The sequence below is a fragment of the Sinocyclocheilus anshuiensis genome, unplaced genomic scaffold (genome assembly GCF_001515605.1).
Source record: "Sinocyclocheilus anshuiensis isolate Anshui unplaced genomic scaffold, SAMN03320099.WGS_v1.1 scaffold784, whole genome shotgun sequence".
Classification (NCBI taxonomy): Eukaryota; Metazoa; Chordata; class Actinopteri; order Cypriniformes; family Cyprinidae; genus Sinocyclocheilus; species Sinocyclocheilus anshuiensis.
Window position 1 is genome coordinate 848,693 of NW_015554160.1, and position 13,044 is coordinate 861,736.

At 35.2% G+C, this 13,044-nt stretch overlaps 1 protein-coding gene across 1 annotated transcript in view; it reads left to right on the forward strand.

Annotated features, from left to right (window-relative positions):
• kif20ba (kinesin family member 20Ba) overlaps positions 1-11,715 on the forward strand; it is a 34,109-nt gene extending 22,394 nt beyond the window's left edge. Inside the window, exons 29-35 of the mRNA XM_016463647.1 lie at positions 334-423; positions 2,202-2,414; positions 5,799-5,858; positions 9,681-9,755; positions 10,058-10,160; positions 10,254-10,390; positions 11,021-11,715. Coding sequence (XP_016319133.1) covers positions 334-423; positions 2,202-2,414; positions 5,799-5,858; positions 9,681-9,755; positions 10,058-10,160; positions 10,254-10,390; positions 11,021-11,098 — 756 coding nt within the window. The 3' untranslated portion in view covers positions 11,099-11,715. The remainder of the gene's footprint in view (positions 1-333; positions 424-2,201; positions 2,415-5,798; positions 5,859-9,680; positions 9,756-10,057; positions 10,161-10,253; positions 10,391-11,020) is intronic.
• Positions 11,716-13,044: the final 1,329 nt, after the last annotated feature.

Below are 13,044 nucleotides of genomic sequence, written 5' to 3' on the forward strand. Positions count from 1 at the left end.
ATATATATATATATATATATACCTGAGCTGAGTTCTCGGTATACTAGGAGAAACTGCAAGTCATGAATAGAGCTTTTATATAGATTCTATTATATTCGGTAGAATAGCCCTTTATTTATTTTCACTTGTTTGTACATCAATATGCTTTACAAAGAATTCCCCACACTGCCTGTTTTGTACACATGCATTCATTCAGGCAGTTCTTAGTATTTATTTGTACCAACCTGAGGTGATATGTGTTGTTTATTAGACATACTGTAGCTGTTTATTAAATTGAGTTTCTAATTAGATGTTGAGTGAGGAATGTTGACTGTCTCTAAATTGCTGTGCTAGACAATGGAAGAAGAATTATCCGACACGAAGCCTCTGAACACCAGTACACTTAAACGCACAAGCAGAGCCAGGGGATCTGTCACCAGTCAGGTAAAACAGAAATACGTCTTATTTATCATTTAATTGTAAAAATGTCAATTACTTTCTGTTGCTTGCTTATAATTTTTATTATTTTAGTTTTCATTTAGTTTTGTGCAATAGTAGATGCAACACACAAGTGCATATTCGTCTCTCTTAGTTTTGAACGATCTGTCAGTAACAATAGATAAACACCACAAGGGAAAGTTGTTATGCTGACACTAATGGTATAATGAATTAATGATTTAGATTGATATTCATTTATTAATATATTATCGTTCACGGGTTAATTCATTTTCATTCCTATTAGATTAATGTTTGTTTAGACCGCAGTAATTTAAAATCGAATAATTATATATGTATTAGTATGTGAAAAAATGTGTATAAACTAGAGGTGTAACGGTACATGTATTCGTACCGAAAATTTTCGTGACGGGTCTTACGGTTCGGTATGCATGTGTATCGAACAAATACAGCATTGTTTTAACCACTGCACGAGTGAAACTTCATTGGAAACTTCCAGTTTTATATATTGTTACTTTTGATAAGAAACAGTGTCATCTTTCAAATTATGTCCATTTTTTACGTGAAATAAACTTGAATGAACAACTAATGCCTCACGTAATCGCTCAATCAGTGTTTTAACTGTGGAAAGACATCAATAAAATAGCTTGTAAACAAAATGTCACGTAGCATTTAATTAGTGTCCACCGCTAAAGAAATTAAGTGCAGAGAAGAGCATTTCGCGAAATATTAGACTATATACTCATTATATTTTACTTTACCGATGTCTTAATTATTTAATGTATGTTTAAATACATCTGTTATGAAACAAGTTTTGACAGCCACTGTGTAAATGAATATATTTCAACAACAAATAGAAATTTTATCATTTAGAAGTTAATTTAAAAACTGCATTATGTGCAATTTACATGTTTGCATACAATTTTTATATATTTTTTTAAGTTGTGTTGATTATTATATTTAAAAATAAATAGTAATTACATTTAAGTTTGGGCTCTGTTGTTAATTGTAACCTTATAGTAATTTAAAAGAGCTCCCTATAATTTAGAGCAGAAGCTGAGGTAGATTTTTATCCCTAGGAAAATATAATTGAATTTATTTAAAGAAAGAGCAATTTGTTTAGAATACCACGGTTTAATAAAATTTTTTGGTAACACTTTATTTTGATGGTCCCTTTTGAACATTCTGTTGACAAAAAATAATGTTGCACCTACATGTCTACTAACTCACAATAGAGTATTAGAAGACTTTCTGCTTAATATCTGCTAACTCTTTATTGTGATGGTCTCCCAACAGATATTCTACTGACTATAAGTAACTTTGCAAGTACATGTCAACTTATTCTAACCCTAACCCAACCAGTCTACTAATACTCTACTAACACTCTAATGAGAGTTAGTAGACATGTAGGTGCAACGTTACTTATAGTCAACAGAATGTGTTAAAGGGACCATCAAAATAAAGTGAAACCAAATTTTTTTTAGTTTTTTTCCCCCGCTGTACCGAAACCATACTGAACCATGATGTCAAAACCGAGGTTCATACCGAACCAACATGTTTACTGTTTAAAATGTTGGGGTCAGTAGGATTTCTAATATCTAATCTATTAGAGTTGTGGCACGTCTTGTCTCAATAGATGAATTTGTTGCTTTTGTTGCATTTGCTAATTTTTTATTAAAATCATCTACTTTTATGAATATATGCACATATTTCTCAGTCCATTGATTATGATAATCAAGTTAATATTAATGATACTCATATCACAGAGTTCGTCCGGTAGCTGTCCGCTGGTGCTAGATTCGTCAGAGATCTCCACGGAAACAGGCAGATGTTCCAGGTTTCCGCAGCCCGAGATGGAAATTTCCTTCAGCCCTCTGCAGCCGGATCGGTTCGCTCTTAAGCGGCAGGGTGAAGACTCCGCTGTTACTGTAAAAATCTCCCGACCCACACGCAAGAGGAAGAGTGGAGAGATGGAGAAGGTGAGAAATGAAATGGATGGAGGGGGTTTAGAAAATGGTTCTCAATTCACACAAATTAGAATCTAGTGCTGTGACTGGAATGACCTTCAATCATCTTGTGCTTGAGCTGTATGTCTAATCTTTTCAATTTCTAGCCTTAGAATCATGGGAAATTGAGTAGAATGTTAGTTCAGATTTATCACAGTGTTCAGTCCTTTTCCTCCCCTTTAGTTGATTATTAAAAAATTATTATTGATATTCTTCATAAAACCAGCAGACCATCTGCTGCTGACCTAATCTGCACAGCCAGCAGCCCTTTAATTGTCCTAATTAGTCATTAACAAGGCTCCAATTTTCCTCACTTACGCTTAACGATCAGTGTTCATTGTGCATGGGCAGCAAAATTGCAGTCCTATTAAGCATATAGTTCCGTGTGTGAGAATAGATTTATATGTGTGTGTGGTTGAGCGTGCCTTGGCCTAACCTCACACACTCTTCTCCAGGCAACATAAACACTTGCGGACACTTGTTTTGGGAGCAATAACAATAATTATAGAATACACAGTAAGTTTATAGATTTCTAAAACCTGTTTATGGAAATGTAATTGAATTGTTCAGACAAAGGGATTACAGATGCACAAATTCAAATCTACCATAAACGCCGACTAAACCGGGTGTTAACTTTTTATTATATTACACTTTATAAGGGTAGATATGCACTTAAGAGTCTCTAGTCTGGGTAGGTCATGCTATTCTCTCCGAACACCACAGTGAAGATGTTATGTTGCACACTGAAAGAATGCTTTCCATTCCAAATAAGTGCTTTCTTATTGTCAAAGAATCGTGTGCTCTCTCGCCAGTTGTCCCTGGCAACAGTCACGCTTCCACATGCTCTGTAGCTGCTAATTGTTGGAGAGTTTTGTAATTGAATGGCACAAACTATTTTTAATGGTGCTTCTGGTCACTTGAAGAGGAAAGGGGCAGAAGCAGTGTGGTGAAAAAGAAAGCTTTTTCTGAACCCAGTTCTCAGGTACCCTCTTCCTGTTTAATCCTGTCATAGCTCTTCCACCTCATCGCTCAATCAGTGTTTTAACTGTGGAAAGACATCAATAAAATAGCTTGTAAACAAAATGTCACGTAGCATTTAATTAGTGTCCACCGCTAAAGAAATTAAGTGCAGAGAAGAGCATTTCGCGAAATATTAGACTATATACTCATTATATTTTACTTTACCGATGTCTTAATTATTTAATGTATGTTTAAATACATCTGTTATGAAACAAGTTTTGACAGCCACTGTGTAAATGAATATATTTCAACAACAAATAGAAATTTTATCATTTAGAAGTTAATTTAAAAACTGCATTATGTGCAATTTACATGTTTGCATACAATTTTTATATATTTTTTTAAGTTGTGTTGATTATTATATTTAAAAATAAATAGTAATTACATTTAAGTTTGGGCTCTGTTGTTAATTGTAACCTTATAGTAATTTAAAAGAGCTCCCTATAATTTAGAGCAGAAGCTGAGGTAGATTTTTATCCCTAGGAAAATATAATTGAATTTATTTAAAGAAAGAGCAATTTGTTTAGAATACCACGGTTTAATAAAATTTTTTGGTAACACTTTATTTTGATGGTCCCTTTTGAACATTCTGTTGACAAAAAATAATGTTGCACCTACATGTCTACTAACTCACAATAGAGTATTAGAAGACTTTCTGCTTAATATCTGCTAACTCTTTATTGTGATGGTCTCCCAACAGATATTCTACTGACTATAAGTAACTTTGCAAGTACATGTCAACTTATTCTAACCCTAACCCAACCAGTCTACTAATACTCTACTAACACTCTAATGAGAGTTAGTAGACATGTAGGTGCAACGTTACTTATAGTCAACAGAATGTGTTAAAGGGACCATCAAAATAAAGTGAAACCAAATTTTTTTTAGTTTTTTTCCCCCGCTGTACCGAAACCATACTGAACCATGATGTCAAAACCGAGGTTCATACCGAACCAACATGTTTACTGTTTAAAATGTTGGGGTCAGTAGGATTTCTAATATCTAATCTATTAGAGTTGTGGCACGTCTTGTCTCAATAGATGAATTTGTTGCTTTTGTTGCATTTGCTAATTTTTTATTAAAATCATCTACTTTTATGAATATATGCACATATTTCTCAGTCCATTGATTATGATAATCAAGTTAATATTAATGATACTCATATCACAGAGTTCGTCCGGTAGCTGTCCGCTGGTGCTAGATTCGTCAGAGATCTCCACGGAAACAGGCAGATGTTCCAGGTTTCCGCAGCCCGAGATGGAAATTTCCTTCAGCCCTCTGCAGCCGGATCGGTTCGCTCTTAAGCGGCAGGGTGAAGACTCCGCTGTTACTGTAAAAATCTCCCGACCCACACGCAAGAGGAAGAGTGGAGAGATGGAGAAGGTGAGAAATGAAATGGATGGAGGGGGTTTAGAAAATGGTTCTCAATTCACACAAATTAGAATCTAGTGCTGTGACTGGAATGACCTTCAATCATCTTGTGCTTGAGCTGTATGTCTAATCTTTTCAATTTCTAGCCTTAGAATCATGGGAAATTGAGTAGAATGTTAGTTCAGATTTATCACAGTGTTCAGTCCTTTTCCTCCCCTTTAGTTGATTATTAAAAAATTATTATTGATATTCTTCATAAAACCAGCAGACCATCTGCTGCTGACCTAATCTGCACAGCCAGCAGCCCTTTAATTGTACTAATTAGGCATTAACAAGGCTCTAATTTTCCTCACTTACACTTAACGATCAGTGTTCATTGTGCATGGGCAGCAAAATGGCAGTCCTATTAAGCATATAGTTCTGTGTGTGAGAATATATTTATATGTGTGTGTGTGGTTGAGTGTGCCTTGGCCTAACCTCACACACTCTTCTCCAGGCAACATAAAAACTTGCGGACACTTGTTTTGGGAGCAATAACAATAATTATAGAATACACAGTAGGTTTATAGATTTCTAAAACCTGTTTATGGAAATTTAATTGAATTGTTCAGACAAAGGGATTACAGATGCACAAATTCAAATCTACCATAAACGCCGACTAAACCGGGTGTTAACTTTTTATTATATTACACTTTATAAGGGTAGATATGCACTTAAGAGTCTCTAGTCTGGGTAGGTCATGCTATTCTCTCCAAACAGCACAGTGAAGATGTTATGTTGCACACCGAAAAAATGCTTTCCACTCCAAATAAGTGCTCTCTTATTGACAAAGAATCGTGTGCCCTCTCGCTGGTTGTCCCTGGCAACAGAGTCACGCTTCCACATGCTTTGTAGCTGCTAATTGTTGGAGACTTTTGTAATTGAATGGAGCAAACTATTTTTAATGGTGCTTCTGTTTGCTTGAAGAGGAAAGGAGGCAGGAGCAGCGTGGTGAAAAAGAATGCTTTCTCTGAACCCAGTGCTCAGGTACCCTCTTCCTGTTTAATCCTACCACAGCTCTTCCACGTTCAGGACTCCTAATGGTCTGGACTCTCAGACACTCGGGGTCATGTTAATTTCCTCAGGTTATCCCACTGAGCTGGATATTGAATGTATAAATCCATAAATTGTGAAATTACTTTTTTTTTTTTTTTTTTTTTTTTTTGGCCCTCTTTTTATATTTTTTGTCATCATTTTTTTTTTTTTTTTTTTTTTTTTTTTTGGCCCTCTTTATATATATTATTTCACACTAAATCAATTTGGGCAAGTCTGTGTGATGGAGGTGTTCCATTAAATAGGTTACTGGCAAAGTTTGTCCTTAAAATCAACATGAAACCCAAATGGACTCTCTTTACTTTCTTAAAGGAACAGTTCACAAAAAAAAAAAAAAAAATGTCAGGATTTTTAGTCAGTTTTAGGTTTGACGTGCTGCACAAAGATTCTTCAGCACAGACCTGCCTAAAGAGTCCTCAGATATTTTTTAGTTCCACAGAAAAAAATATGAATGCAATGATAGAATGTTCATTGCTAAATCATCTATTCATTTAATACACATTACTGGTCTTATTCCTAATTCCTGGTGTAGGACTTTCCTTCTCACCTGTTTTTTTTTTTTTTACAAACAAGTATCTTGTGCTCAGCAAGTCTGCATTTATATGATCAAAAACACTGTAAAACAGTAATACTGTGAAATATTTTTCTGTTTGTATATAGTTTAAATTTAAGTTTTCCTTTGATGGCAAAGCTTTATATTCAAGCAGCCATTTCTCCAGTCTTCATATCAGTGTCACATGATCCTTCAGAAATCATTCTGATATACTGATTTGGTGCTCAAGAAACGTTTCTCATTAAAACAGTTGTGCTGATTAAGATTTTTGTGGAAACTGTGATTCTCTAATGAATAGGAAGTTCAGAAGAACAACATTTATTTATTTATTTATTTTTTAAATGCAAAGATTGTTTTTGTTTTGATCAGTTTAATGCATCATTGCTGAATAGAACTATCAATTTCTTACTGAGCCCAAACGTTTGAATGGTAGTGTACTTGGTCATTCTTTTTATCTACTCTTAGTGGTAGTGCAACCTTCCTGATTCCAGTTAGTGTAATAAAGATCACAGCAATAATAAATAACAATAGATGTGAAAGAGTGTTACCATTGGGATACATCAAGATGCTCTCCTCAAAAAGTGGATGCAGCTTTCAGACAGGAAGTCCTTCACAATCCATTGCAAACTGAAATTAGGTCTGGCTCTATTCTGAGATTAAATTTCCCACTTATTTACAATTCAATTTATTCCTTATGGTTAAAATCTATTTCATTCTCATTGAATATTCTTTTTTTACTCTGAAATGTGTCCCATTACGAAAGTAAAGTTTGCATATGCTGTTTCATGTTGAATTTAAAGGCTCTGTTTTAGCTTCCAAACTCATTTACTAAAAGCAGAACATGACCTAGCCTAGACCTCTTTGATCAAAGTACCTATAAAGTCTAAAAAGACAGAAATGAAATCTTATCAGTAGCCTTATTAACCCTTTAAAGTCCCTAATAAAGTTTTTGTGACCATTTCATCCAGGCCATTTGGTTAGAGTTCCTGATGGTGAAAATGCAGCTTATGAGTCATTATCCCACAAGCCTTTGATGCATCAAAGAAATAATAACCTTTCTATCAAGGTGGGTGTGTAAATGGAGTGGGTTTTGCTATATGGTTTTACAGATCCATTAGGGTGATATTTCATGTAAGAGCCATCTATGCCCTCAGTGCCAGGGCATTTGTTTCTACATGATGCATAAACGACAAAGGCTTTGGGAGATAATGCTCTGTAGAATTTAAAATAGACCCATAATTCATCATTCACTCATCAAATCCTCAAGATCATGACTTTTCGCATTTAATTGGAGGAAATCATTGTGATCCTGCAATACCTTCACCCTCGACACCTCTGAATTATTGTAATTACACTTTCCGATTTCATGGCAGGGAAACACCAGCACCTGACTGCAGAACCAGCCATCATTCTTGATCTCTCACGCATTTCCCTCGGATACGATTGAATGGTGAACGACTTGGCAGGTTCCTGGAAGTCAGGGCATTAGTCTTCTTTTAATGCGAGCTTGCAAGTCAGAGAGTGGCATAGTATCTCACCTCCCAACACTGGAAACAGCAGGTGACAGGTGTGACAGACAGAGATCCGCCCCTGTCCGCCCTGTTTAGACTGGCGGGGGTTACGAGCGTGGCATTGGCTGTCACATGCAATGTCACAGATGTGATCTTGTTGTCTAGAGAGAGAGAGAGATAGCGACAGGAAGGGAGTGATGGAGCGAAAACGCAGAGAGGTTGGTGAGAGAGAGACAAGAAGAAACTGAAAATGATGAGTTACTGGAGAGACTAAGAACGCTTTCAGACAGAATCATTTATTTATTCTGCAGATTTGATTTTTTTTTCATGTATTTGTTTATATGTGTGTGTGTTTGTGTGTGTAGAGAGAGATTGAGTGGGATATGGCAGATGCTCCGTTGTCTTATTAATGATGATTTAATGCACTGCACTGTCTTGGCACTAGATCTGTCAACTAATCCTCGGGTTTGTGCTCTTTTGAGTGTCAAGGATTTAACCGGCACTGTTTCCAGCTGACCTGAAACCAATTTGTGTTTTGTTAGGATTAAAGATTCAGATCAGAGAGTCAGACACTCAGTGCTGTCAGTGTTTCTCCATATGTATTTAACATATAATTAGCAATTCTACGATTGCTTGTTGGTCAGAACAAAAGCAGAGGGTCTGTTAACCACTGCGTCTGGGTAACTGTTCTTTTCCTTGTCTAGTTGATCATCATAACATCCATCACATCTTATCTGACCAATCACAGCCAAGCATTCAGATTCTACTAAGGCCTGTTTCACTGTCTGCATTGTGTGAAGTGCACATGTTCATTTTTGGCAGCCATGTTATTAAGTGCTTACAGCATTCATGCTAAACTCTTATTTACATGCAGTGATTGGCGCATACAAACCCTTTTGTTCAGTAAATCTGACTGAATTCAGACAATTTAAGCAATTTATAGCTAAACTTTGGAGTTTAGGTCCAATGTAGACTTGTTACCGTTCAAAAGTTTGGGATTGGTAAGAATTTTTTTTTTTTTTTTTTAAGAAGTCTCTTAGGCTCACAAAGGCTGCATGTAAAATGTAATTTATTCTTGTGATTAATTTTCAGCAGCTGTTACTTCAGTCTTCTGTGTCACATGATCTTCAGAAATTATTCTAATAAGCTGATTTGATGCTCAAAACAAAAATTTTTTTATTATCAATGTTGAAAACATTTGTGAAACATTTGGAAAGCGCGAGACGTTTTTCAGGGTCATAGAAAGAACAGCATTTATTTACAAACATTGGTAACATATAAATATCTTTACTGTCACTTTTTGATAGCTTAATGCTTCTCTGCTGAATAAAAGTATTAATTTCTTTAAAAAAAAAAAAAAAAAAAAAGATCTGACCCCAAACATTTAGATTTCATGCTAGTCAATTTTTTAACGTTCTATATGGCCCACTTCCAATAACCATTTTATAATTTAAAATAATAGGCTTTGTTTAGATACATTTTCAATCTTGTAAGCCAGGAATCACTTTGTTTTCTGTACAGTGAACAAAGTTCGTGTGAAAGCACAGTGCAAACCTGTTGTTGTAGCTGTTGCTTTGCTCACACTTTGCAGAAACAAAATGTGTGAAACGGGCCTAAAAGAAACCAAAGCATTAATGTTAGTCTTCCGAACTCTGAAATATTTGTTTACTCTTGCACTTTGTCATTCCTCAGGATGGGGTGGAAAGTGAGAACATCAGGAATACAAGGAGTAGAATGACTCCTCGCCTAACGCCTCATCAGGAAGAGGTGAGTGACCACATTCTAATACTCAAGCACTAAGTAAATTTATCAAAAAAACAAAAAATGTTCCATCATAAGGAAATCGATCTCACAGGTTGATACTGAAATTCAGGTTTAGATTAATTAAGAGATGTAATAAGTTAGAAATGAGGTGGAAGAAGGCGGTATAGCAAGAGAAAGTGGCTCAGAGTCACTGCATCACACACTCACACACACACACACACACACTCACTCAAAGACTGTGATTGAGAGAGTTGTGAATCCTGATCATAGCAGTGAGTGATGAACACTGTTCTCATTCCTCTCAGCCCTCTAATTACCAGAAGTCAAACCAAAAAGGAAAAAAAGACAAAACCATCCAGAAGATTGGAGACTTTCTTCAGGGCTCTCCTACCTTTCTTGGAAGTAAAGGTCTGGAAAAAACATTTTCCATCGTTATTACCCTTTTGCTAATAGACTCGGCCATCTTATTTGTCTGACAATCACATGCTTTCTTTGTTTCAGCAAAGAGGATCATGGTATTGATGAGCAGAAAGTCCCCTGATGGTGGGGCGATGTCTCTAAAACACAAATCCAAACGTGACAAACAAAAGCATGACAGACCAGATATCTCCTCCCCAATGAACATACCAGCCCATCAGGTACTGTACTGGTAAAATTACACTAATGTTCAAAATTTTGTGGTCTGTAAGATTTTTCTTTAGTGTTTTTGAAAAAAGTCCTATAAGGTCACCAAGGCTGCATTTATTTGATTACAAATACAGTAAAAACAGCAATAATGTGAAATATTACAATTCAAAATAAGTGTTTTCTATTTTAATATATTTTCAAATATAATTTATTCTCGCGATGGCAAAGCTGAATTTTCAGCAGCCATTACTCCAGTCTTCAGTTCACATGATCCTTAAGAAATTCTGATGTGTTGATTTGGTGCTTAAGAAACATTTCTTCTTCTTATTATTATTATTATTATCAATGTTGAACACAATTTTGCTATTTTTTGTGAAAACCATGATGCATTTTTTTTTTCTTTGATAAATAAAAGTTCAAAAGAACAGCATTTATTCGAAACAGTCTCACACACACTTTTGATCAATTTAATGCATCCTTCTTAAAATATAAGAATTAATTTCTTTAAAGAAAAAAAAACTCTTACTGACCCCAAACTTTTGAAAAGTAGTGTACTTTACGCTGTCAATGTGTACAATGAACTTCAACCTAAAATGACAATTACGTTCTTAGTGACAGTTGACATTTGACCTTTCTTGTAGATCATTGGCCGGAATCCAGAGGAGAAAGAAAGTGAAAACCTTATCAAGAAACGTCTTCGCACTAGAATTGTGAAATAAGCTGAAGGGAAATGTATTTTTATTCTGTATTTTGTATGTTTTTTTTGGTTTTTTTTTTTTTGTATTTTAAATCGACTCCGTTTTTAAAATCTTTTTTTTTTTTTTCTGATGCACTTTTCATTTACAATATCTATTATGTATTAGTTAAATTCTCTTTTTACTTTTTAGCAAATATGGCACATCATATATTATCCTGGAAATAAATGTACACTAGTGCCGCTTTTATTGGCAAGTTGAGATGATGGACAGTTTTCATAAGCTCATGTATGGAAGAATGAACTAATTTTTGCTGCTCAAGTTAGAATGGAAGTTCAGAAATCACTACTGCACATTTCTGACACAAGCTGTACGTTTAAACCACCGTTATTCGTTTACATTGTGCTTATGCTGCCCTGTATTTAAATGCAAATCTGTTGTTTCCCACTAACCACTTTCTACTTTTCAAGATATAAAAATGCACACACACAAAATATAGCACAAAGTAAAACTTCATGGGTTATTGTGATTTTAATTTTTCATCCCACTCTTCAACCTTCTTTTGTTCCTGTGTGTATCACCCTGTCACAAACCATTAATATGTGCCATTCACATGATAAAGACTCTCCATTACCACATCAGCAAAACTGTGCCAGATGCTTAATGACTCCCAAAGGACTATTCGTTTGAATTACTGAACAAATGCTTATGTAACAGAAGGGTAATTGAATTTCCCAAATGCAGCGCGTGGTCTTGTGCCCTTATCTAAGATTGCATAAAAGGAGCGAGGGGAAGGGTGAGGAACTGGGAACAGGTCTATGTCCTTGTTGGCTCTGAATGACAGGATGTGAACGGGGTGGCTGCTTGCAATGATGAATCACGGTTTTGATAGTGTTGAAAGTGTGGGAGCATGTGGTGAAGAAAAAATGGAGGAGTGAAAACCGACTGTGTGACGAGGAGGAATAAGGCGAGATGAAGAGAAAGAAAAAACCAAAACAAAATGAACCACGTGCAGCCCAGCTGTGCTTGTGGAGGTCTTTGTGGTGTAATTTTCCTCTGATTTCATAATTGTGAATGTTAGAAATGGGTTGTGAAAAACATGCCCTTATACGCATTTCCTTCCGGTCCACTTCCGCACACTGCATGATGTACATATGGATGTTTATGTGCTTCCCACTTAGTGTAGGGTCATTTTGTTTGTACGTGTTATATGACTTTTTTTTTTTTTTGTGACACAAGTTGAGTCATTGTCCGTGTCATTTGATTGCGTCACTTAATTGACGCATTGACAGTCTAGTCTTTTTATATTTTTTTCCAATTTATTTTTATCTCGTTCCTCTGCATGCAGAAAATGTCAGGGAGGCATGTAAGTAAGCATCGGCTTGATCCGAGGCATCCAGGCCTAGTAAACAATGCAGTAATAATCATCTGCCGTTCCTATAATTTAGGGCAGAAAATTACCACATCACATCATTTGAAATGATAAACAGGCAGAGTGCAGCTGCACATTGCATTTAAAGGTGTATGAGGTACGCCCAAAAAAAAAAACTAAGGCCTTAATTTAAAATTTATGTTTGAATTGTATATCAAATTTACATCAAAAAGTTTTAAACTTAATGTGATGCACCTTTGTCAGTCAGATAAAGTAACAGATAGATAGAGAATATAGGCCCTATTTATTATCAGTAAATCTAATTTATTTCAAGCTCATACATTTAAACTAATTGAATGTTGCTTGCTCCACAGAGCAATATTTTAACCATGTTCATACTTATAACTAAATACATTTAATTATTTTCACAATGAACAGATTTATGCTGATTCTAAGCAATTTGAATAAATGCGTTTTGAAATGTTATGATTATTTAATATGATTATTTAAATAAAATCAAGAGTGCCGAAATCTTGGCGTTTTATACCTTTGTTTATTTATTTATGACTGACAAATATGCATAACATTAAGTTTGTTA